The sequence below is a fragment of the Mchenga conophoros genome, linkage group LG3 (assembly GCF_057382185.1).
Source record: "Mchenga conophoros isolate Kocher_MC1m ecotype Shallow Benthic linkage group LG3, M_conophoros_male_GT1.1, whole genome shotgun sequence".
Lineage (NCBI taxonomy): Eukaryota > Metazoa > Chordata > Actinopteri > Cichliformes > Cichlidae > Mchenga > Mchenga conophoros.
Window position 1 is genome coordinate 37403431 of NC_140528.1, and position 25685 is coordinate 37429115.

General features: G+C 41.1%; 1 protein-coding gene across 1 annotated transcript in view; it reads left to right on the forward strand.

Moving 5' to 3' along the window:
- The first annotated feature begins 205 nt into the window (after positions 1-205).
- LOC146578496 (V-set domain-containing T-cell activation inhibitor 1-like) overlaps positions 206-25685 on the forward strand; it is a 71697-nt gene continuing 46217 nt past the window's right edge. Inside the window, exons 1-2 of the mRNA XM_085267817.1 lie at positions 206-245; positions 4737-5059. Coding sequence (XP_085123943.1) covers positions 206-245; positions 4737-5059 — 363 coding nt within the window. The remainder of the gene's footprint in view (positions 246-4736; positions 5060-25685) is intronic.

The following is a 25685-nucleotide window of genomic DNA, read 5'->3' on the forward strand; positions in this document are numbered from 1 at the left end:
CTTATCTGTGTCCAGATTTTAATTGTATGAGAGACTACAGGATTTTTAAAGTCATGTTTAGGGATAGGGAGAGCTGAATAGATCACAGCTTCTAATGAGGAGGGGTAGCAGCTTTCATTCTCCATCGTTGTCCAGTCGGCCCCCTTAGTCCGCAACCAAAACGACATGGAACGAACATTACATGACCAATAATACAGACGGAAGCATGGTAACCCCATCCCTCCCTGACATGTCGGTCTCTGCAGGTAGCTTTTCTTGATTCTTGGATTCTTTCTGTTCCATATGAAATAGGATATTAAGGAGTCTAATTTATTAAAAAAGGCTTTATTAATCACAATAGGGATACACTGAAATAAAAATAAGAATTTGGGAAGAATATTCATTCTAACAATGTTTATCCTCCCTGCTGGTGAAATTGGTAGATTAATCCATTTGTCTGTTATTTTTGGTTTCATCATATAGTTTAGAGAGATTGTGTTTAAATAAACCACAATAATCCTGAGTGACATTTATTCCAAGATATTGGAACTGTTTAGAAACCCGGAATGGCAAGGTACTGAAACAACTTGGGTTACCTATTGCTTTAGAGTTGTCATGGTCCTGAGTCTGAGGACTCAGTGTTTTGTGTTTCCTTATGCTTTTGTTCATTCCAAGTGTGTATTCTGTTGTGATTTTGCCATTTGTTAGGTTTTCTGTTCTCTGCCTGCCTGCTCCCCCTTCTCTGTGTTCCCTCTGTCTGTCCATGGTGTTATTGTGTCTGCTCATGAGTCTGCCTGTCAAGTTCAGTGTCCTGTCTGGTTCTCTGTGTCTGTTTCCTGTTTTATTCTGAAAGTTCATATCACATGTCAGTGTGTTCAGTTTTACCTCTCCCCTGTCTCGTTATGCCCATTAGTTCCAGCTGTGTCCCCTCCTGTGTGCCATTTCCTGATTACCTGGTGTGTGTATTTATAGTTGGTGTCTGCTTCTCGTGGTGTCGTCTGTATTTCTCTGTGAACCTCCCGTGTAGTCTGCACTGTTCCATGTTTCTTCGTGTCTCTCTGCTCCTCGCTTCATGTCCTCCATTTTTGCATTAGTTTTCCCAGTTTAGGTTTATGTTCGGTTCTGCCCACACCTTGGTTTTGTGCACTGTAAATAAAACCCACTTGCACCTCCGCCATTGTCTGCTATTGGATCCTCCTTTCTCACCCTCCACACGACTGCCGCCCCAGCCGTGACAGAACGACAAATTAAGAGTGTAATATCTTTATTAAGTTGTTATTTATTAATGCATAGGGGAGACCGGGGATAGTTGTAACATTTTTGACATTTCTGTCTGTAAATTGGAGCTCTTTTAAGGTAGTGGATTCAAAATGTAATGCAAAGTATTTACATGTCTCGGCTATTAAATAGTGCAGCTATTTTCTCTGCAGCACAATTACCCATTGCATGGTATGGCCTCAAACACAAAGAGTGAAATGTTACAATTAACCCCATAGTCTGGGTTAGTTGTAACATATCCTGGGGTGAAATGTAACACAATGAAATAAGGGTACTAACAAAACATTAACATGTAATCTTTGTTTATTCAACACATGAATGCACTTGGAGCCATTTATGTAGCTGTGTGTGTGTGTGACAGAATGCAGAAATCTAACTTTGAACATATTCCAACCCCCCAAAAAAGACAAGTTATGGAATTTTCTGCAACTGAATATTTCATTAATTTTGGTTGGTCTTCCTTGAGTTTGGCCTCATTGGCTCAGTGGGCATTGTAACCTACAACTCTTGCACCAATTTGAACATAACAATGAAGCTGAAAAAATGTAGTTGTTCACCAGCATCGCAATTCCATTACTTTTATCATGGCTTACCTTGGTGTGGTTTGCAAAGTGCTTCAGAAAGATGAGGAAATCTGTTTCTTGCACCCATCCTGATTTATTTCCACTACCAGTACTTCCTACTGGTCCATCTCTGACACAGTGGTCTGCATAATGTATGTGTGGGAACACAAACAGTGGAGGAATTGTGTTGTCAATGGCATTAACCGCATATACAAATGCGACCAGTGAACCTCTCTCTGCTGATGTCGTTGCCCCAACTTGTTTAATATAAGTTAAAGTAATAGTGTGGTAAGTTGTAACATCTGCGTTATTGTTACAACTAACCCAGACTGTTGCTGTTACAACTGACCCAGACTCCTATAGCCATGAACTAGCTAACATTACAGCCAACGGCTAAAACATTAGCACTAAAGACCTACACAGAATATATCCCCATAGACATACAAATAACATAATTTAAGTTTGATGAGTTTAACTGCAAAGCAGATAATGCTATTAGAAATTGAAATAAAGTAGAAAAACTTACTTTTTGGCATACAAATTACTTTTTTTCGTGTTAAATTGTCTGTGTTTGACAAAATGTGCTGATTTTTCACATGTGATAGCAGAACTGAATTGGGCATGTACAGGATGAGTCACATCATTTGAAACTTAGCCCTGATTGGAGAAATTGGAAGTGTTACAACTGACCCACGTTACAACTATCCCCGGTCTCCCCTACATAATAATGTGCTCAGTGACATAAAGGTCCCCTTTCCAGAGTTTGTGTGCTGCGTAGCTTTTTTCTCTTTGTTTTAGTTGTTTTGTTTTTCCATCTTCTATTCACAACCCAGTGTTTAAAATGTTTAAAAGGTTAAATAATATGCTTATTTAATAATGTTCTACAAAGAGGTCAATGTGTTTGGGATCTTATTAGATCTCTCAGAAAAGCTGTCAGAGCAAAACTTTTTTTCTTTCATAATAACAGCTTAATGTTAAACCGCTGAGTCCATCTAAAACATGTTTGTGCATCAGGACCAACCTGATACATAGAGTTCTGCTGGAGGATGTTGCTTAGTGGCAAAACATTGGTCTGATTGAGCTTTTTGGTTGTTCAGAACTCACTCAGCCTTTGGAGTTAGTTTTTAGGACATCCTGATAATAATGAACTACATTAGTCCAGCCTAGAAGCAATAATAATATTACTTTAAGATAATAATAACAATAATATTTCAGGTTGTTAGAGATTTACAGTTATCAAACAGTTAGGTGAATAAACAACACTGAGACACTTGGAGACAGTTAACGTGCTGCACGGGTGAGAGCTCAGAGAGAGACTCACTCACACCGAGCTGCAGTAGTTTGTCTTTATTTATAGTAAGCAGGGTGAAACAAGCATAGCAGTTTCCTTTAATTTTGCATACGTGTGTGTGTGTGTGTGTGTGTGTGTGTGTGTGTGTGTGTGTGTGTGTGTGTGTGTGTGTGTGTGTGTGTGTTAATCTCTCGCGGTAAATGTCACAGGGTGAACTTCCTGTTTCTAGAGACAGAGCGAGTAGTACATTTTGTTCTTTTCCTATTAAGAGTAAAATATGAACATATACTTTAATGTATATAAAGTATGTTTGCTTGGTATGTAAACCAAGCAAACAAATCAGGAAGAGGAATCATTGATCAATGACTGCTGAACATAAACCTTATAAAAGCGTTTCTTCCTTAACACAGCTGAATACCTCATGAAGTTCCTCAACAGAGTGCCAAGAGTGTGCAAAGCAGTGATCAAAGCAAAGGTTGACTATTTAAAAAAATATAACATAAACATAACCAAACATATTTATTTATAGTTATTTCATTCTTTTTTCTTTACTACAAAATTACACATGTGTTCATTTAGAGTTTTGGTGCCTTCAGTAACAATCTACAAAATAAAGAAGTAAAAATAAAGTAAAAAGAGGTAAAAATGAAAAGCTGTGTCCAAACTGTGTGTATTATGTAGAAACGTCTCCACTAGTTTCACATAAGCATGATCTCACAAAATAATTTTTAATCCAGCAGACCTGACGTTATTTTGTCCCTCCAAAGCGTAAAACACAACAAAATCATCGTGATTCCTCACAGGACTGTGGCATAATATTACACAGAATCTGACACCTCAGCTCTATAGAAGATGGATGGACTAAGCAAATTTAGTCCATCCATCTTCCTCTGCTTATCCAGGGACTGTCACTAACCAAATTTTTAAGCAGGAGAAAAAATAGCACTTTTAAGGACATGAAAAGCTTTATCGACAAAAAGAAGGCACCCTGCCCCTGTAATCTTTTATTTACAATATTGTATTTGGTTAAAATGTTCTGATGGTTCAAATATTTTATATTATTTAGTTGTTGCAAAATAATGTGTGTGCCAGTCTCCAATGAGACATTTACAAGTGTGTAACAATATACTATGTCTATATACACTCAACAAAAATATAAACGCAACACCTTTGTTACTGCTCCCATTCCCCATGGGATGGACGTAGAGACCTAAAATTCATTCCAGATACACAATATAACCATCCCTCCCAAACAGTGGTCACAAATCAGTCCAAATGTGTGGTAGTGGGCACATCTGCCATATTGAGATAATTTGTCCCACCTCACAGGTGTGCCACATCAGGATGCTGATCTGACATCATGAGTAGTGCACAGGTGTACCTCAGACTGCCCACAACAAAAGGCCACCCTGTAGTTTCTGACACTTTGCATGTTTAGCATGAGGCTAAAATTCCCCCTCAGTGGGTCACTGGTGACCTGCTGGATGTTCAGAGGTTCATTAAATCCAACATGACTAAAAACTCAAATGTCAAAGGAAATAAACAAAATATTTAAAGTCAATCATTCTGATCATAATTGTACTTTGACCTTTAACCTCTCTGCTCTGTGTTGTTTCCTCTTTCAGACCCAAAGATCATCACAGCTGAGTCTGGACAGGACGTCACTCTGACATGTCGAGCTCCAAACAACACAGTTACAGTTTTAAACTGGACAAGATCTGACCTGAAGCCAGAATATGTGCTTTTGTACCAGCATGGTTCCTCTGAATCAACACACCAGCATCCATCTTTTAAGAACCGGGTGGATCTGCAGGACAGACAGATGAAGGGTGGAGACGTGTCTTTGATTCTGAAGAACGTGACGATTAATGACACTGGAACATACGAGTGTCATGTGTTCATGAATGAAACAAGGTCATGGATGAACATCAGCTTCGTATACCTGGTTGTTCCTCCAGGTGAGTGAGTAGAGCTGAGTGTGTGTGATCAGAGGTGAAGCTGCTTCCTGGTTGTTGATGTTTGTTTGTTGTATGGATGAGCTGGTGGATGTCAGAGGTAGACAGATGTTTCCAGCTGTTGTCTTTGTGGCTGGTAGTCCAGCATCCACCCACACTCAGTTGGCCTCCATCAGTTTTCTTTAGCACAGATGTGTCCTGCTCACTCTGGAGTCAGTGTTATCATCCTCATCTGTGACAATGTGAGACTCCAGCTGAGCTAGTTTGTTATTTATTAATTCACTGACTTCTATTATGTCCTGATAGTTTAACCTCAGAGTTTAATCCATGTGTAGCTGAGCAGACTCCCTGCATGTTGTTGCTGTTACAGAGAGAGGACGGCTGCTGTCACTCTGTCAGGTTTAGATCAAATCAAACTAAGCTGGCAGTTTATCTGAATACAGGCAGTGCTTATTGTAAAGTATCTTTACTGCAGCTGTGTTAAAAACATGGCTGCCCTCTCGCTGTAATGAGACCAGCTGAGCTGAGTTACTGATCTGGAAGCGTTTATTTACAGTGTGGTAAATATCGATGCACAATTAATCCCCGTGCTCCCCAAGGCTACCGTGTGTGTCCATTGGCGTCCGTTTTCGTGCTCCCCGCTGTCGTGACTCTGCACACCCTGTGCGTGCTGTTCTTCCTCTCCATGTTCCTCCTGTAGGAAAACAATAGAGGCAGCCGTTAAACACTGACCCCGCGGGGACACTCACTCACTCACTCACTCACTCACTCACTCTGACTTGGGAGTCTCACGCAGTAATCCCACATCTGTGGGAGCTCCAAGACTCTCCTAAGTAGCTCCCCCGGCGAGCCCTGATCAGCAGCAGGTGTGTGGCTTCGGGTGTGGCCAGTCCCCTAGCAGGGCCACACCCACCAGGCCTGAAGGTGCCTGTAAACAAGAGTTCAGACACACACACACACACACACACACACACACACACACACACACACACACTCATATCTACAAACATGGAGAAGAGGGGCAGCAACACCAAAAATACATGTAATATAACAGGTCCATAACTGCTCAGGGATCCTGGGTCGCTCAGACATAGGACCCTGACAATAATACAGTTTGTCTGTGTAACAACTGTAAAAAACTATTGTAAGGAGCTGGACTTCTTCAAGTTTGTTTAAAACGTTTAATCCAGTCAAATAATAAAGAACAGCTGGATCAGTTTTAGTCATGTTTAGTCAGAACATCTGTTTCCTTTTAAGAAGCTCGAAAAATCCACCAGTATTTTCTCACTTTATACATATTGTGAATAGTTTGTATTAATCTGTTGTCCTGAACTAGAAGAGGAAACGGATTCTGTTCTGTTCTTCACTCATCACCTACCTGACAGCTGACACCTCACACCTGTTTCTCACCTGCAGGTCACACAGGAGGAGACACAGAGGCTGGAGGGAAGGAGGCTGGAGGGAAGGAGGCTGGAGGGAAGGAGGACGGAGGGAAGGAGGACGGAGGGAAGGAGGCTGGAGGGAAGGAGGACGGAGGGAAGGAGGACGGAGGGAAGGAGGCTGGAGGGAAGGAGGACGGAGGGAAGGAGGACGGATCTGCTCAACTGATAGTTGGTCTGTCAGTTTCTGCTGTGCTTCTTGTTGTTGTTGCTCTTCTTATTAATCTGATCTGCAGAAAATATGAGAGGGGTTTTAGCACAACAAAACAAAACCTGAGAAAAAAACGTAAAAAAATAATTGAAAGGGCTGCAAAGTATTCAAAGCTGAATAAAGCTGAGCCTGATGTTGCATGAAGTCACTGTTACCCAGCATGACGAAAAACAGATGATCAAGGACAGAAAGAAACTGATGATGCCTCATGTGACTTTTCCTGCCTCGTGTGACTTTTCCTGCCTCATGTGACTTTTCCTCCTTAAGTCCAGCCCACTGGGAGACAGCTTGTACTTTGTTCTCCGTGGTTTGTAAATCCATCGTATCAAATTTGACAGAGTTTACAAACTGTTATAGACTCAGTTTGGGCACACAGGTAACGGCTGCCCTGAGCATGAAGGTGTGTCTGCAACATGATGAAGCTCGTCTAGAGCAATGATTACAATCTGCTCCGGGGCAGCTGGAGAGTCCTGTTTGCTGTTTGCCTCCTTTAGAAAATATAATAAGAGCCAGAAACTTCTTCTCAACACAAAATAGTCTTTGAATGTGTTTTATCTTATTTTCTAGGGTCCATTAGAGTGACCGTGGATACAAAGTGATGTTAGTGGAGAATTAAAGGTTTTAGTAAAAAGTGTGAAGGTTGACAGTTTGATTACAGCTGTCAAACTGATTTCCTGTTCTTTGTATGTTTGTCACACTTATTAAATGTTTCAGATCAGGATGATGTAGCTTTGGATTTGTTCCCTTAATAACAAACATCTTTATTTACAAACTTCAGTTTGTGTTTTCTTTGTTTAATATTTTAATGTGTTTGATCTGAAACATTTAAGTGTGACAAACATACGAAAACCAGGAAACCAGGAAGGAAACAAACTCTGTTTCACTCTGTTTGTTTCCATCTTATGTTCTTATATGTTGTTTGACTGCAGGTTTCCTCAATCTTATAAACAGAACATTTGCATAATGACTGAAAGCAGCCCACTGAAGGAAGAATGGGCTGGGAGGTCAGAGATCAGTGGGCTTTGGTCAGTGGTTGTTGATCATGACCTGACAGATCTGTATCCTGTGTGTGCACCCACTGTGGGCCTTTTCTGTGCTTAGTGTCAGCCTGAGCTCCATGCAGGCCTCAAAGGCCAAGCAATTCAAAAGCTTCACCAAAACAAGGCACCACTCAAATAGCTGGACCCAGGCTCGCCGCCCTTATGGAGGAAAACATAGAAGATGATCTCTGTGAGTTATTTTTACTGTCATATTATAAAATGTGATGTTCTAGCATCATGTTATTCTTCTTAAGCCTTTGAAAAGCTTCCTCTGTGTCCATTAAACTGATGACTTTAGTGCTGCTGTCTACTTGTTACATTTAGTACTGTTTAATTTTCAACCTAGGAAGATCTGTGAAAAGGACTCACAATATAACATAATACTGTAAGATTACTTACAGGTAAAATACTCAGATTGTACTTAGATAAAAGTAATCACAGACTCGCCCAGCCCGACTGCCTTGAAGCTCAGGTGTCTTCACTGCCTCCTCTGATAAGAGCTGGAGACCTGAGTAGGTTCGTCACCCATCAGCAGCAGATCACCTCTCGATCGGGCACGTTTTCATCTGGGAGGCTTTTAGAGCTCACTGCCCTCGGCGTCGCTGCTGGAACAACCAAGTTTTGCTATTGAATCTTTGACCTGCTGATCTCACAGAGGCAGGAGACCCAGAACATCCATGCCAGCTTCAGTTTATGCTCTGTCCTGTCATCCAATCAGATTTGCATGTAATACACTGATATTCAGCCCCTGCCTGGTGTTCTCTCCATCTCTGACCTTTCACACAATTTAAACTAACAAACTTTCTCTTTAAAACTGTTTGTCAATCACAATTTACTCGATTTATTATTCTTCTATCACATATTTATATCAGTCATAATGAACTCAGTATGATCTGAGCTGTAAACCTGTATTGATCATCACAAACCTTTATAGCGCTTCAGAGCAGCTCCTTCAGTGGCTGCAGCACCCACGATGTGGGACGGAGAGATTTCCTCCCCTCTGCTGTCAGACTCCACCACAAAGACTTTGCAGCTGATCAAACACACACATGTGCAATAGGACTAAGTGTAACACTCTTTTTCTGACAACGTTGTATTTGTACTCAGTTGTATGTAGCATGTGTATTCTATTTTTATCCTATCATTCTATTCTATTCTATTGGGTACAGTTGTGTACAGTTTCTTATTCTATTCCAGTGTTCTCTCATGTTTGCTATGTAACTGCACTGTCCACTTCCTGCTGTAACAAAACAAATTTCCCACATGTGGGACTAATAAAGATGCTCTTATCGTTACTGTATAACCACAGGTTCACTTCACATTTGGTAGAATATAAAAGGACAAAGCTGGACAATTGTCATCACATTTCTCATTAGTTGCTGTTAGCACAAGCACACAAAGAAAGCAGAGCTTTAGCTTTAGCTCCCTACATCACTTTTAAGCCTGGATGTTGAGGCTTTTGCTTCCTCTCAGCTGTGATGACATCTCTGTCTGCTCCATCTCACCCAACATCATCCATCTGACCTGATGCTACCTGACAAACTAAAGATAAAATATTAAATTCATTTTGCATCACTTACATTTAAAACACATTTAAGGTGGATTTCTTAAAAGGGAAGGGACTGACCTGACTGTTGTGTCGAGACAGGTGTGAAGGGAGTTAAATCCAGTCTTATACTACGGACGTGTTTGGTTTTGGTCTGTAATACGTTGAGTTTATTATCTATAAGTTAACATAGCAAATCCTCCATCCAGAGGCTAAAGTGATATCAGAGCTAGACTACTTTAAGTGGAAACAGATGATCGTCTGAGCCTTAAATGAAATAAGGTTAAAAAGAAATGCTGCTATCGACAGTGTGAGGCAGTGAGCTCTGTTATACCATATTTTTTAATTTTCTTTATTATTATTATATTATAGTGTTATTACCTTCCTGTTACTTCATAATAGAATGACAGTTAATGGTAAAAGTCTTGAATAGTTTTGAATTTATTTTTCCATGATCACATTTCATTCAATCACTCGTGGACTTGTGTGAATGTTACATGTATTATTTTCACCCGTGGATTTACAGACACTGTGTGAACAGTTTTCATTTTATCCAAAGTTTTACTTGATGTCCAACTGATAAAATCACTGACAGACAACAGAAGCAGGAGCTCAGAGAGAAATTCAATTCAACTTTATTCATAAAGAGACAAATCACAACGTTTGGTTTTATTTTACAGAAACTTCAAACTAAACCAAATTCAGGACGTGTATTAAACCTGCAGCTGATCCCTGTCTGCTGTTCACTCCCTTTGACTTCTGTTACCAGCATCATCTCATGTTCCCCAGGTTCACTGACAACGCTGAAACCACCAGCGGGAGACTAAGAGTGCTGATTTAAAAAGATTCAGACATTTTATTTTGCTGCAGCTCAACATGAGGCTGGATCCTGATTCTTTGTTGTTTTTGTTTTCTCTACATCAAGAAAACAGCAGCAACAAGAAGCACAGCAGGAACTGACAGGCTGACCTTCAGTCCAACAGATCCTCCTGTGTGACCTGCAGGTGAGAAACAGCTGTGAGGTGTCAGGTAGGTGATGATGAAGAACAGAACAGAATCCATTTGTTCTTCAAACTGCTGTCAGACATTATCTGCTGCACTCTGATCACATCACTCAGACCAGCTGCTTTCTACAAAGTCTCATCAGCAACATCTTTACAAACCAACATCAGATTGTGTGTTTTGTGGTCTAAAGTTTTGTGCCTCTGGTTTCTCATTGGCTCACACTCTTGCAGAGCCGTAACACGCACATGAATGAGAGGTGGTGAGTGTAGTTCCTGTTAACAGGGTATTGCAGACCATCCCGCTAATTGCTGAATTTACTTTTGTCTGTCATATTTATGATGAAAAACAAATGTAATCAAATTAGATATTGATATTTTCATATGGGAATTGATCCTGCAACATGAAACGCTGGGATTGGAAGTTCAGCATCGCTCCGCACATCATACCTGTGAGATGACAGACAGCAGTGTGGAGGAGAGTGCGACACAAAAACACAGAAATATGACTGACAGCTGCAAACGAAGCAGCATCTGCTGCAGGTGAAAGATATTGGGACTAGCAGAGCAGAGTGGCTTCACTGTAAAACAAAATTAGCAGTGAGTGTGAAAAGTTTCTGTGTGTGGAGTTCAACACCGTCCACTCAGAAGCTGCATCACTGGATGGTAGATTTAAAAAGCTTGCATTCAGTGACAACAGAGCTGTTGATGAGGCACTTCAGAGAATAACTGCAGCAGCAAAGTGCACTCCCACCCAGCTCCACCATTACAGGGCCAAGTGAAGGAGGAGCCACAGACGTCTGCTGTGTGGAGCCTCTTTGATGAAAGAGCTACAGGAGATGCTGCAAAGAGAAATACTACAGCTGATGTTATGATGGAGATGAAATGTTATCTTGAGGAGCCCCTCATCCAACAAGGAGAAGGCCCACAGAGCTGGTGGGAGGCCAAGGCCACAGTCTTTCCCTACCTGTTGAAGGTGATGGAGGGGAGACTGTGCATTGTGGCAACATCTGTTCCTTTGGAGGGTCTTCTCAAAAACTGGGCAGATACTAAGGAGAAACCACATCAGCCCATCCAAGCTGAGGCAGCTGATTTTTCTGAATGTCAACCTGCACTGAGGACAAACTGTTTGGCTGCTGAGTTTGGTTCTGTTCTGTGGATTTGTTTACAGTGGGGCTTTTTGTGTTGAATTAAACTTAAAGGTTTGATTAAAATATTAAACAACAGTAAGAATGCCTGCTTTTGTAACAGAACAAAAACACAAAATTAGGCAATTATAAGGCTTTTCATAAAAACACTACATGCAAAAGGGTTTGTCAGCACACAAAGCATTCACATTTGCCAAGTAAAGCTAAAGTATGAGGCTACAGAGGATAATAACTTAAGAGACATTTGGGAGCCACGAGACGTGCAAGATAATCCAGAGCTTAGATCTAAATAAGGAAGTCTTAACTCAGTAATGGAGAATATCCTCACACATTAAGAAGCACCGAGGGAGGGAAGTCCTTCATTACTCTGTCAGTCAGGTAGGTGATCAGTGAAGAACAGCACAGAATCTATGTACCTGCATGTTCAGCTCAATTTGTGGATGCAATTGTGATAGATTGATTATTTGTTGAAGTTCATAATGGAGTAAAAAGTTGTGGTTAAAAGTTACCCAATATATTATTCAATTTATTTCAAATATGTAAATGTATAAACAAGGGTAAAAGAAGTCCCATTAAGAGACGTAATGTAACACAGGCTAAAATAGTTAAAAGAGTTCATGACTATGTTCAACCGGATAATAATCCTTAATGTGACTACAACCTGTGTAAAATGCAATCTGTGATCCACTTGTCGAGCCTGGGGAATAATCCATGTGATTTAGTGATCATGATTGATTAGTTATGCCTGCCGTTGCCAGAAGGGGGAGCTCAGATGCCTCATTCGCAATGAAGCTGCTGAAAGAGAAGCATCGTGTCTGAGCGTCGTCATTGACTTATCCCCTTTTCAGCCCCTTTTCAGGGTGTAACATTTTGGAGGCACCGCTGGGATGAATGTGATGAGGGCCCGCTGTCCCAGATAGACGCCCCAGTCATCATTCAACCTCTCACATCAAATACCACGGTGGGAGATACAGTGTGCTGGTTTCGACAGTTACGCAGAGGGACCTGCATGCAACCTGAGGTTAACTACTGGTGCCAGGGAAGCTGCACTGACTCTTCTGCAAAGAGGTCTTACATCACACTAATCTTTTCCACAAGCCACAGACTGAAATGGAGTCTTCAGGGCTAGAGGACCTGAAGTTAGAAGTTGCTGGTGCATTGTATACAGTGACAAGAGACATTTTGATAGAAGTTTGTGATTTCCTAAATATTGCTGGTTCAAAACTTGAAAGGGTATCGGGTAAAAGTCGTTCCTCTCTCATTTCCTATATAATACAGCACTTAGAAAGAGAGGAGCTGGGTGAGCTTGAAGATGAGGGAATGTCTGAGCTACTGATTTTGAAAGACAAAATTTTTGAGTTGCAACAGGCTGCTCAGAACGGTACATCGGGACACAAAACCTCAGATACTAACCAGACAGATGAGGTGCAGGAACAGGTTGGTGAGGCCTCAGTAGAAGAACAACTAATAAAGGAAATAGAGACGCTTCAGTTGGCTCTTGCATTATCATGACAGAACAAGGCGAAGCAACCTAGTACAGTCAAACTGTCGATGAGTGTGGGGGACAATAGTGCTAAACAAACCACTCCACCTTTTCTGACACTACCGTGGGGCAGAGAATTCAAAATAGCAGGTCAGATTGGTGAGCCCGGCCAAAAGGATAAACTAACTTTCTCCAGCCTAGCTCATCAGATTGAACAAGGCATCAGCAAAGGAGTCCCTGAAATAGAAATAGTTGATGCAGTAATTAGGGCAATAGCACCAGGCTTACAATTGCGTAGCTACCTAGAGGGCAAAACCAACCTTACATTGCCTACCCTGAGGAGGATTCTAAGGACCCACTACCAAGAACGAGGTGCAACAGAACTTTACAAAAAACTCACGTCAGAGGTCCAAAGCATTAAAGAAACCCCACAAACTTTCTTAATCCGTGCCCTAGACTTAAGACAGAAAATTCTGTTTGCATCGCAAGAAGCTGAATCTGGCTTAAGATATGATCCTGTGCTTGTACAGAGCATGTTCCTTCATACAGTTCTGACAGGCCTGCAAAATGATAACATTAAGAGTGACCTCCAGCCCTATCTACAGGAAACCGCAACCAGTGATGAGCTCCTCCTTGAGAAACTCAATGTTGCCTGTGCAAATGAAGCAGAGAGACAAAATAAAAAGAAGTTACTCTCCCAGCAGCGGCCAACCACTGTGCATTCACTTCAGTCTGACACCCCTGCAGATAAAAAAGGGAAAAACCTAAAACCTGAATCCATCAGCAAAGCTCAGCCTGACCTACTAAATGAACTTAAAGAAATCCGTTCTGACATGGCATTATTGAAAAATCTTGGAGCTGACGTCGCACAAATCAAAGAAATAATTCAACAGCCTAGTCCGGCACAAACACAGTATTCTGCCTCACTTGCAGCACCAGAATGTGTTCCCTTTTCTCATCTTGAGCATCTGCCACAAAACTACTGGCCTCCTGTGGGACCTGGACGGAGAGGTGATACAGCCCAGTATCAACAGAGGTTTGCACCACAACGTCAATATCCTGCTGTAAACCGAGCACGCCTAAGGAAATGCTTTGGCTGCCAGCAAAGTGGGACTGAGTACTGCAACCATAGCTATCGATGTGGTAGTAGTGAACACTTTCTTGCAGGCTGCAGGGCGAAACTAACTAGACCAGACAAAGATCAACCTTTAAACGGACAGTGGTTGCCCCCACGGGACAGGGAGTAACCAATAATAGTGTAACGTCCCAACAGCTTTGCTCTTACTGTGGTGTTCTGGGAAAATTCAAAAGACTCAGAAGGTGTGCATCTTGTAAAAAAACCACTTATTGTTCTAAGATGTGCCAAGCTGAGCACTGGCCCAGACACAGAAAACAATGCAACAAACACTCTCAGCCTCAAGTAAATCAGCACACGCACCCAAAGGCAAGTGTTATTCACCCCAGAAGGATGGACAGCCAGTCCCATCTTGTTGCTCTTGTTGGGAAACAGTGTATAGTTGACTGTTATATACAAGGCCACCAAATTCAAGCCTTATGGGATACAGGCTCCCAAGTGTGTATTGTTGATGAAGAGTGGAAAAAGAAGTATTTACCACATGAGAAATTAAGAGATGTTTCTCAGTTACTTGATGCACCTGACGATTTAAAAATCTCAGCTGCTAATGGTCAAAACATCCCTTACAAGGGTTTCATTGAAGTCATTTTTGGTCTAGCTGCTGAGGGAGCAAACCCTAAAGAGCTGGTAGTCCCCATGTTAGTGATGAAAGGCGGAAGTCTTTCGCAGCCCATTCTAGGCTTTAATGTCATTGAGCAAATACTGAAAACTAGTACTATAGAGCAAATGGATGCTGAAAGAACTGAGCAGCTGCACGAGGCATTAAGAGGGGCTTTCCCTTGCCTTAAAAGAGAAAATGTCACAACCTTTATTGATTTAGTGACTGCTAAACAATCACATGATTTTGTTGTGAGAACAACAAAAGAGAAAGTCATTGTACCCAAACACACTTCTGTTCAGATCGACTGTAAGGTGCAGACCCGCCCGCTGAAGAAAGACACTACACTTCTCTTTGAGCCTGACATAAACCCTCAGTGGGCTGAAGGTCTGGAGTTTTGTGAGACACTAGTAGAACTCAGAAGGGGGGTCCCCCCCTATATTGTTCTTGATGTGCAAAATCCCACTGATCACGACATTGAGCTGTCAGGAAAAACTGTTGTGGGCACCTTAGAGCAAATTCAAGCTGTGTACCCAGCGACGGTTTTAGAGAAATCTGACCAGTGCTCCCCATTATTGGTGAATCAAGTGAATGCAGAGAGTGAGCAAATTCCTGACACCTCATGGGACCCACCAATTGACCTTACGCACCTGAGTGAATCTGAAAGGGGGGTGGTACAAAAGATGCTCCGTGAGGAATGCTCTTCCTTCCTTCCTTCCTTCCTTCCTTCCTTCCTTCCTTCCTTCCAAAGCAGATGATGATATTGGATGTATCGACAAGTTGAAACTGAAGATATCATTGAAGGATATGGATCCTGTAGCACGCACTTACCTGTCGGTACCAAAGCCGCTATACAAAGAGATGAAAGAGTATCTGCACAACCTTATTGCACAAGGATGGGTCAAGAAATCCAACTCATCTTATGCCTCACCAGTTGTCTGCGTGAGAAAGAAGGACGGCAGCTTACGTCTTTGTATAGATTACAGAGAACTAAACAAAAAGACTCATCCAGACAGACAACCAATCCCTCGAGTGCAGGACATTCTCGACAGTCTTGGTGCCAACTCATGGTTTTCATTGTTAGACCAAGGCAAGGCCTACCATCAGGGCTTTATGGATGAAGGCAGCCGACCTTTAACTGCTTTTGTGACACCATGGGGCCTGTACGAATGGATAAGGATTCCATTCGGGCTGATGAATGCACCTGCAGCCTTCCAACGCTGCATGGAAGAGTGTCTGGAAGAGGTGCGAGACAACATCTGTGTACCCTACCTTGATGACACTCTAGTGTACAGTCATTCATTTGATGACCATATCAATCATGTCAGAAAAGTGCTTCAACTACTGAGGAAGTATGGAATCAAGCTTAAACCCAGTAAATGTGAATTATTCAAACACGAGGTTCGCTATCTAGGGAGAATTGTTTCAGCCGAAGGTAGCAAAATTGATCCAGCTGACACCAATGCAGTGACAGCCTTGAAGGACAGGAGACCAAGCAATGTGGGAGAGCTGCGAACTGTCTTGGGTTTGTTAAGTTACTATAGGCAGTACATACGGGACTTCTCCCGTATTGCAGGTCCACTGTATAGCTTGTTGAAGGGCACAACAGAAGATAACAATGCATCCCAAAACCAGACAAACACAAAACAAGTCACAAGAAAGAGTAAAGGGGTTCCATCACACAAGTCAATTGTGTGGACTGAAGAACATCAGCGCATATTGGAACGACTAATAGACTGCCTAGTTGAGCCACCAGTCCTCGGGTTCCCAGATTTTTCTAAACCATTCATCTTCCATACCGATGCCTCAGCTCAAGGCCTCGGAGCAGTTCTATACCAACAACAAGATAATGAACTCCGTGTGATTGCTTATGGCTCCTGGACATTGACTGCAGCTGAACGAAACTAACTGGAGTTTCTCGCACTGAAGTGGGCCGTCACAGAGAAATTCAGAGATTATCTTTATTATGCGCCTACTTTCACTGTGTTCACTGACAATAACCCCCTCACCTACATCCTTTCAAGTGCCAAGCTAAATGCAACTGGATGTAGATGGGTGGCAGAGCTTGCAGACTTCCATTTCACCATCCGAAATCGCCCAGGTAGAGAGAATGTGGATGCTGACAGTCTTTCAAGAATGCCTTTTGAGATAGAGGAAATGATGGAACAGTGTACAGAGGAAGTGGGTTCAGATTGTGTGGCAGCAATAACCCAAGTTGTGGAGACTCCAGATTTCAACTCACCAATGGTCTGCCCCATACTCACCCGTCTCCAGTGTACATCAGTGAGTGAAGAACCACACAACCAATTTTCGGTTACAGAGATCAAACAAGCACAGCAAGACGATGGAAATATTGGCCCAATAATGCAGTGCAAAATGAGGAATGAAAAGCCAACAAGGCATGAACTTAATACACTAACTGCCCAAAGCAAGTGTCTCCATGTTTATTTTGTGTGAAGGGACAAATGCCTATTAGTATTTTTATATGAATATTTTGTTTATTTTCTGTACATTTCAATTTAATGATCTAAGTTTGTTTATTGATTCATAAGCTGTTTTTGTAAATTCTTACATCCAATTTAATCTGTAACTTATAGAAAAGGAAAGGAAACAGTCTTGAGATATATTGTCTTACAACTAACAGAGACTGTACATCGTTGTTAAGATGTTTAATACTTTTGTATGTATGTTTATATTTCTGAATCATTCGCAATGAAGCTGCTGAAAGAGAAGCATCGTGTCTGAGCGTCGTCATTGACTTATCCCCTTTTCAGCCCCTTTTCAGGGTGTAACACAATAAGAAGTAAAGTGAGAGTGATCAGCTTACCAGTGACTGTGATATTAACCAGGTTACTGATGACACCATTACTGGACTCACACCAGTAAACTCCGGTGTCGTGAGGCACCAGCATAGTGATTGAACATGATTGATCATGTTTCTTTTTCACCCGCCCATCTCCACACTCAGCCCTCTGCAGTTTGCTTGTGTTTCTCCTCACAGTCCAATCAGAAGAGCTTTGGTCCTCCTCACAGATTAGAGTAACAACATCTCCCTCAGAGAAATCAGAGCTGTTGGGACTCACGATCAGACGAGCTGTGAGGAAGAAGAGAGGTTGGATATCACTCACGACTGAACTTCTGGGACCGCTCCGCCCCCTGGTGGCCTGATTTGATAGTGAAAAATTATTTTCTACCAGGCTGATGTAATAAAGCTGTGGAATCAGGACTGAGGTTTCGGGCATTTCCCCTCGGCTATTTGCAAGTAAGAAGAGCAAACATCTGAAGAGGCACAAGCTCCAACATTTTAGTAATATGAAGAACAACTTTGTTGCTTGACCAGCACGTTGTGGCCTGCAGCCTTCATAGGTTTAAGGTTTAAAAACATTTTTAGGATTATTTGGTTCAGTGGAAACTACTGCTACTGACAGTGAAAACATTTGCAGACCTCAAAGTTTTCAGAGGATGAGCATTTGTTCGAGGGTCCACTTTCTGCCAGCTCTTCATTTCTGTGTATGCACAGGATTCTCTCCCTTTCCTCTCCTTCCACTGGTGGGTGAGAGGAAGTGGGCAAATTCTACAAATGTCATTTAAAGATTAAACGACTCACTACATGTGAGTTCATGTTAGCTAGATAACACACATGTCTTAAAGACATAAAGACCTGGATGACCGCTAACTTTCTGCTTCTTAATTCAGATCAAACTGAGGTTATTGTACTCGGCCCTGAAAATCTTAGTAATGTCGTATCTAAGCAGATTCTTACTCTGGATGGCATTACCTTGGCCTCCAGTAACACTGTGATGAACCTTGGAGTAATTTTTGACCAGGACATGTCCTTCAACGCACATATTAAACAAATATGTAAGACTGCTTTCTTCCATTTGTGCAACATCTCTAAAATTAGAAATATCCTGTCTCAGAGTGACGCTGAAAAACTAGTTCATGCATTTATTACTTCCAGGCTGGACTACTGTAATTCATTATTATCAGGGAACTTTCTTTTCAACTTATTTATTTTCACTTCCTGTTTGTTTACACTATATACCACTAATACACGAGAGAGGTGACCAGACACAATGTGTCAAAAGTGATCATTGATTTATGACAGTGGAAGTAATAAAAATGTATGACAGTCAAAATAAATTATGACATATCATAAAACTATTATATTTTATAACTGTTTGAGATATGTACAGTAATTAAAATTATGTATGGAACAATAATTCATAATGGTGTGCTTTTGTCATTTTAAGCAAAAATAATAAATAAATAAATAAAAATAATCTTACTTTTAAGACAAAATGTGTTTGTTTTTTTTTCTCTTTTTAAGACACTTGTGTTTGTGTGTGTGACTATGAGAAAACGATAATATTTGTAATTAAACCGGTGATTTTTGTGATAACACAGGGCAGTGATGATGGGGGAGCTGGAGGCTGCATGCCCTGTTGGAAGGCTTTGATTCGTTTTATTTGCGTTTGTTTAACAGGAATTAAATAATCACAATAAAAGTGAAACTTACAGTGAGGAACATAAGTATTTGAACTCCCAATTTTGCAAGTTCTCCCACTTAGAAATCATGGTAGGCACACATTGTAGATGCATTCCCACTGTGATAGACAGCATTTGAGAAACAATTCAGGAAATCACATTGTATGGCTTTTAAAGAATGTATTTGTGTAGCACTGCTGCAATACAAATATAGCAGCAGTGCTACACAAATGCTATATACAGTGAGGACAATAAGTATTTGATCACCCTGTGATTTTGCAACTTCTCTTACTTAGAGATCATGGAAGGGTCTACAATTTTCAGCATAGGTGCATTTCCACAGTGAGAGACGGAATCTAAAAAGAAAAATCTGGAAATCACATTGCATGATTTCTGAACAATTTATCTGTGAATTACTGTGTCAAATAAGTATTTGATCACTTGAGTCAAAACATTTAAATATTTGGTACAGAAGCCTTTGTTAACAATTACAGAGGTCAAACGGTTCCTGTAGTTCTTCACCAGGTTTGCACACACTGCAGGAGGGATTTTGGCCCACTCCTCCATACAGATCTTCTCTAGATCTGTCAGGTTTCAGAGCTGTCACTGAGAAACGCGGAGTTTCAGCTCCCTCCAAAGATTTTCTATTGGATTTAGGTCATTTAGATTTAGGAGCATTTGGACAGACAGTGATATTAATTTTGTTTGCAAACAAACAAGAGTCTTCAGGGTGTACGTCAGATGTCTTAAATGAGGAAGACTTTAATGCTTTACATTAAGGAGGAGGAGAAATTGATGTTTTCTGAAAAATATAAAGTGAAATATTTCTCTTGTCAGCGATGAAGTAGGTGGTGGTCGGCCCTTAGTCCACGGCTGGGCGCAACCTGAAAAAGTTACATGAGCCCTCCACCCACAGTAGGTGCCGTAGGGGTTGGGTGCAATGTGTGCTGGGCGGCAGCCAGGGGCGAGGTCTCTGGTGGACCAATCCCTTGCTACAGAGACTAGCGACTGGGACGAGGCGTGTCACATCTCTGGTGGGAACGGAACCTGAGCTAGTGCATGAGGTTGAAAAGTACCTGCTGGGGGTTAGCATAACCTGCTTTTAAAATGAAGTGTGGAGTTGGCAGGGGGGCATGGGGGTGCTGAGAGGCAGTGCTTCGTTTAACATCTCTGAGCTTTCCCAATCACAACTATCTCTACTGAATTTTGGCTCCGTCTAAACAGTTCTTTGAATTTTGCGGCTTTTTCGCTCATCATTTTTAACCAATCCTGAGTAGGGATTCAGAGCACCGTATGAAACAGGGCTGCTGATGAACTCGTCTGCATTAGCGCTGTCCTCTGTAATCTGATGGAGACTCTGCAGTCCCATTTGCACAAGGCAGCACTTCTATTTCCCAGGGCCATAGGTTATAACTCTCTTAATTAGATTTAGAGGCTGATGTTGATCTTCCTCTTTCACAGAGGGATAGTGAGTCTGTGTAAGTGGATTTCTCATCCTGGTGTCTCCATGCTGACGTGTCTCTTGCAGGCTTCTGTGCAGCTTGCAGGTGACGATTAGACTCAGAACTGCCCAATCAGATGCAGTCAATGTGATCCTTGTTGTTAACAGCCCAAAAACTTCACTGACTTTCAGCTGGTAAAAACAGAGCTCAGTAGCTCAGTAATTAAATGCATAACCCCAGACTCTGGAGGAATTTCATTGCTCCTCCAGAGTTTCTTCATCAGGTCTCTGCACTCTACATATACGCATCTGATGCCTCTTGGGTGTCACTGCAGACACCCTGTAGCATCTGACAGCTGTCTGACTGAACACGGAGAGGTTATAGGATCTCATGGTCATGTTAATGGAAAAAAGGTTCTTGTTTTTTCTCAGCTGATTTCTCAAATGAATTTTCAGGCTATTTTATTGTGCTGTTTATTTGGGCTCTATCTGCACCTCTAACCCGTAACACCTCAGAAGGCAATAAACGGCTGATTAGTGTTTCTAATCGGCTGTGCCCCCCGCTGTCTGATTGGTAAATGTTAGGGGTAGGGCAACCTCAAGGAGGAGCCCCACCTCATGGCTCAAACTGTCAGCTAAGGGTGTTGGGCTTTAGCTGAAATTCAGGCAGTCGAGAGCTTCTGGTTTCTCACCGTTGGCTGACTTTGGGAGAGGAGGAGCCGTTTCACATGGATCAGGTTAAAGTCAGCGTCATTCTCATTGGTCAAAGCGAGAGCTTGCCTGAAATGTCTTTATTGATGTTTCCTGCTTTATTAACGGGTTGGTGAGGATCCCCATGCTGAGATTTTGAAATGTCAGTCTAAAAGCTTCTCAGTGCAGACTGGTTGTTGTGTGGAGAAGCACCTGACTCTCTCGGAGAGTCTTGCTCCAGTACGGCTGTGGAGCTGACTTTTATTGTGATTATTTATTATTCCGGTTAAACAAACGCAAATAAAATGAATTAAGGCATGCAGCCTCCAGCTCCCCCGTTGTCACTGCCCTGTGTTGTCACCGGTTTAAATACAATTAACCTTTTTGATATCATTTTCTAATACACTCACAAACACACACACACACCCTGTCTTAAAAAGTTAACATTTTTGGTCATCTCTCTTACATGTCATTCATCCCCCACAGTGTTTTCCTCACCCCCAGCTGGTCACTGCAGATGGCCGTCCCTCCCTTAACCTGGTTCTGTTGCAGGTTTCTTAATGTTATAAAGGAGTTTTCTTTACCCACTGTCACCAGTGTTTACTTATAGATGATTGTGTGATTGTCAGAAATTTCTCCTGAAAGCTATGGGGCCGTTATCCTGCATTTCTCATGAAATGAAACGAGTGACATCTTTGAGCTGCATCAAAGCTGGACCAGCAGTACAGTTTTGCACTATTAAATCGTAATTATATTCATACAGTCCTTTTGTTGCATTGAAATTTCACAAGTTTCAAAGTTTGACAGAAGAAAGTTACTGACCTCCGTATCCTGTGCAGCTCAGCAGTAAAGTGGGAACTGAAAGGAGGCAACAGTCACGTTATTTAGATTTTTCACACTTGGAAAAAGCAGAAGTTCTGAACTTCCACAACACTACCACCCACTCTTTTCTCTTCACTCTTTCTCTGTGAGACTGTTGCTGATCTACTTCAGATCATCAATCCCATCCTAATATTAAAGCTAAATGATTCATACTCACCTGGTCTCAGGGGACCCATTTATGGTCAGGGTTACTTTCATCCACTTGCTTTCTTTCTTTTTTTTTTTTTTTTTTTAAATCTATCAATGTGTACATCTAGGTCCTGCTCTCCTAAGGTTTTCCACTGGTGAATGCCAGAAATAGGCCACAAAAATACAGTACAGTAAAAATACAGTAAAATGTATGAAGGTGAAGGAATTTTCCGTATTAGTCATTTACAGGTATTTTTCTGTATTTTTCAACTACTGCAATGCATTGTGGGAAAAAGAACCCGAAAAGGAGGGAAAAGTAAGAGCAAGAGCAGCCATTAGGCTTCTTTTAGGCTTCATCTGGATTTTGGAGTTGGAGAAACTGCCTTCAAATTTCTGTGGTAAATATTAAAACTCATATTTTCTTTTATTAAAATAAAATTTTTCAAAAGACCTCTCATTTTTATTTAGAAAGAATTGTTAATTGTTATTTGTTAACTGCTTCACGCTGTCTCCAGATAAGTCAGGCATATTTTGCTGACTCATTTTTAAAATAATCGTTGTTTAAGTTTAACATGACTTAAGCTTTCCATTTTAGTTAATGTTAAAATCATTTTTGCTAAGATACCACCAGTATTGCCCTCCAGTGGCAGGCAGTTTTCATAAATACTATAGTTAGCTGTCTGCGTCTCTCTGGGTATTACACAGCTGTGACAGCTAAGGTCAGCGATGTAGGTAACTGGGAAAAGTGAAAAACTTCATGGTTCTACTAATGTATAGAGAGGAAGAAATTATTTTAGGACTCTAATAAGTAATATAATAATACCTATGTTTTACAGCTGGCTCTACTGTACACTTTAAAGGGTTTCAGGCAAATTTACACTAACCCTAATTTAAGTCTCAGAACTTCCTGGCTGACGCTAACAAATGCTAATGTTAGCCTCTGATTTGGGACTTTAGCTAGCTGACCAGCATAGATTAATTTGGTGGTTAACAGACTGTAGTGGTAATCAGTGTTGGTCAAGTTACTTGAAAAAAGTAATCAGTAACTAATTACTGATTACTCCCCCCAAAAAGTAATCCCGTTACTTTACTGATTACTTATTTTCAAAAGTAATTAATTACTTAGTTACTTAGTTACTTAGTTACTTTTTAAAAACACGATTTACAACCTGAAGAGGTGATAAAGTGATAGATCTTTCAGCCCAATTCTACTTTTTCTACATAATCCATCATACAAAATGTAATCAAATGGAAAAGTCTCTTTTTTTAACTTGTTTTATCAGTTTTAATCTTTTAACTTTATGCATCAAGCAAAAATTTTATTATATGCAACATTCTCTGACTTGAATAAATTAGTTTAACATTTAAACCTATTTTCTACACATTCCAGCACATAAAATAAAATATTTTTTGTGTTTTCACTCACTCTTTCAAATAGATGCAAGTAAAACACAGCAGAAAATAAATAAAGTCAAAGACTCAGCGGTCCTTTTGCTCTATTTTCACCTGTAAAGCAGGAGCAGGGTAGGCGGAGGGTTACCCTGGTGTAGGTGTGCTGCGGTCAGTTGAAGAATCCGCGCGAGTGTCTCTGTGAGTTTCCCATCACGTCGTAGCTACTCGGTGCTTGCTCGGAAGTTTAGGGGTTTTTTTCGCTGTAAAAAGAAGTTTTCTTCCCACGCACGATGGACGCTAATGTTTTTGTCACTTTTTATGGAATCAAACTCAAAGTAAGGTCAGTACTTCCACACTTTAAACGCTGCACGCTCATACTCTCTCCCGCACTCGATATATTATCCATTGTTGATCTGCACACAGCTGTTGTCACCAACGTCGCACTTGCTTACGTCACTGTCATGAGACATTCTCGCAAAAAAAATCACGGTTTTAGTAACGCAGTAACGCAGCGTTCCTACGGGAAAGTAACGGTAATCTAATTACCGGTTTTGCAATAGTAATCCCTTACTTTACTCGTTACTTGAAAAAAGTAATCAGATTACAGTAACGCGTTACAAGTAACGCGTTACTGCCCATCTCTGGTGGTAATATTATTTAGTTTCACCTCAGCACATTTACAATTATGTCTATTTTATATGCCTTGTTGGGGATGGTGACATACTATAAACTGTAATGTCTATATCAAGCTTTTAGCCTTATATAAGCAGAGACATTTGTGTCTTTCTTAAAAATTCAGATCCTTAGATTATTTGAGAAGCCATCACTAATTGAAGCACTCTAAACCCTGCAGAGGAAAATTTTTACTTATTTCACATGTGATCACACATTTTGGTTTTCCAGGGCAGAGCAATGAAAAGGAAAGTGAAAACGAGTGAAAAAAATGATGAAGATACAAGCTGGTGATGATCCAGAGCAGCTGCTCTCAGGAAATGAGAAAAAACCTGATCACCTTCTCTACAGAAACAAGGTGAGTTTAATGTTGTGGTTGATTTAGTTTTTCAAGGTATGTATGTTTCTTTAATTACAAACTGCTTATGTTGATACAGAATGCTGTTATGTGTATACAGCTCTACATGTATTATAATCCTCTGTAGGGCTGTTTGATATGATAGATATCGGATGATGAAATGAAAACATCTATCGTTTCATATTATATGCTATTTTTTGTTTCGTGATGTCACAAAATACACTGTTATGGCAATATTTTTTCATCATTAGATGGTCACCATGTGGATGCATGCACAGAAAATAGCAGCATGACCAGTAAACTTCCAGGCTGGACGACTGTAATTCATTATTATCAGGATGTCTTAAAAACTCACTGAAAAACCTTCGGTTAATCCAAAATGCTGAAGCAAGAGTCCTGACAGGGACTACAAAGAGAGAGCATATTTCTCCTGTATTGGCTTCCCTTCATTGGCTTCCTGTTAAATCCAGAATTGAATTCAAAATCCTGCTTCTTGCCTACAAGGTCTTAAATAATCAGGCCCCATCTTATCTTAATGACCTTGTAGTACTCTAAGGAGCTTGCAAAGAAAAGCGTCTGGACTTCTTTGAGTTGCTTGAAGACGTTTCACCTCTCATCCGAGAAGCTTCTTCAGTTCTAAGGTCAATTGGTGGGGAGTCACAGATTTAAACCTAGTGGGAGTATCCCCCCAAAGAGGGACAAAGGACCCCCTGATGATCCTCTAATCACATGAGCCAAAGTGTGAAAGCAGGCGTGGGTCCCAATCAGCCAGGATTTCTGGTGAGCTCATTGTGAAACCTGGCCCCACCCTATCATGCGAATTCCTGAGGTCAGATGGCCCAGGGTGTGAGTGGGCGTTAAGGCGTCTGGGAATTGATCTCAAAACTGGATTATAGATGGCAGACAGTTGGTGTCTTAAACCACCACCTCTGTTCAAAGATGGTCGCTCACAGTGGACATAGATGC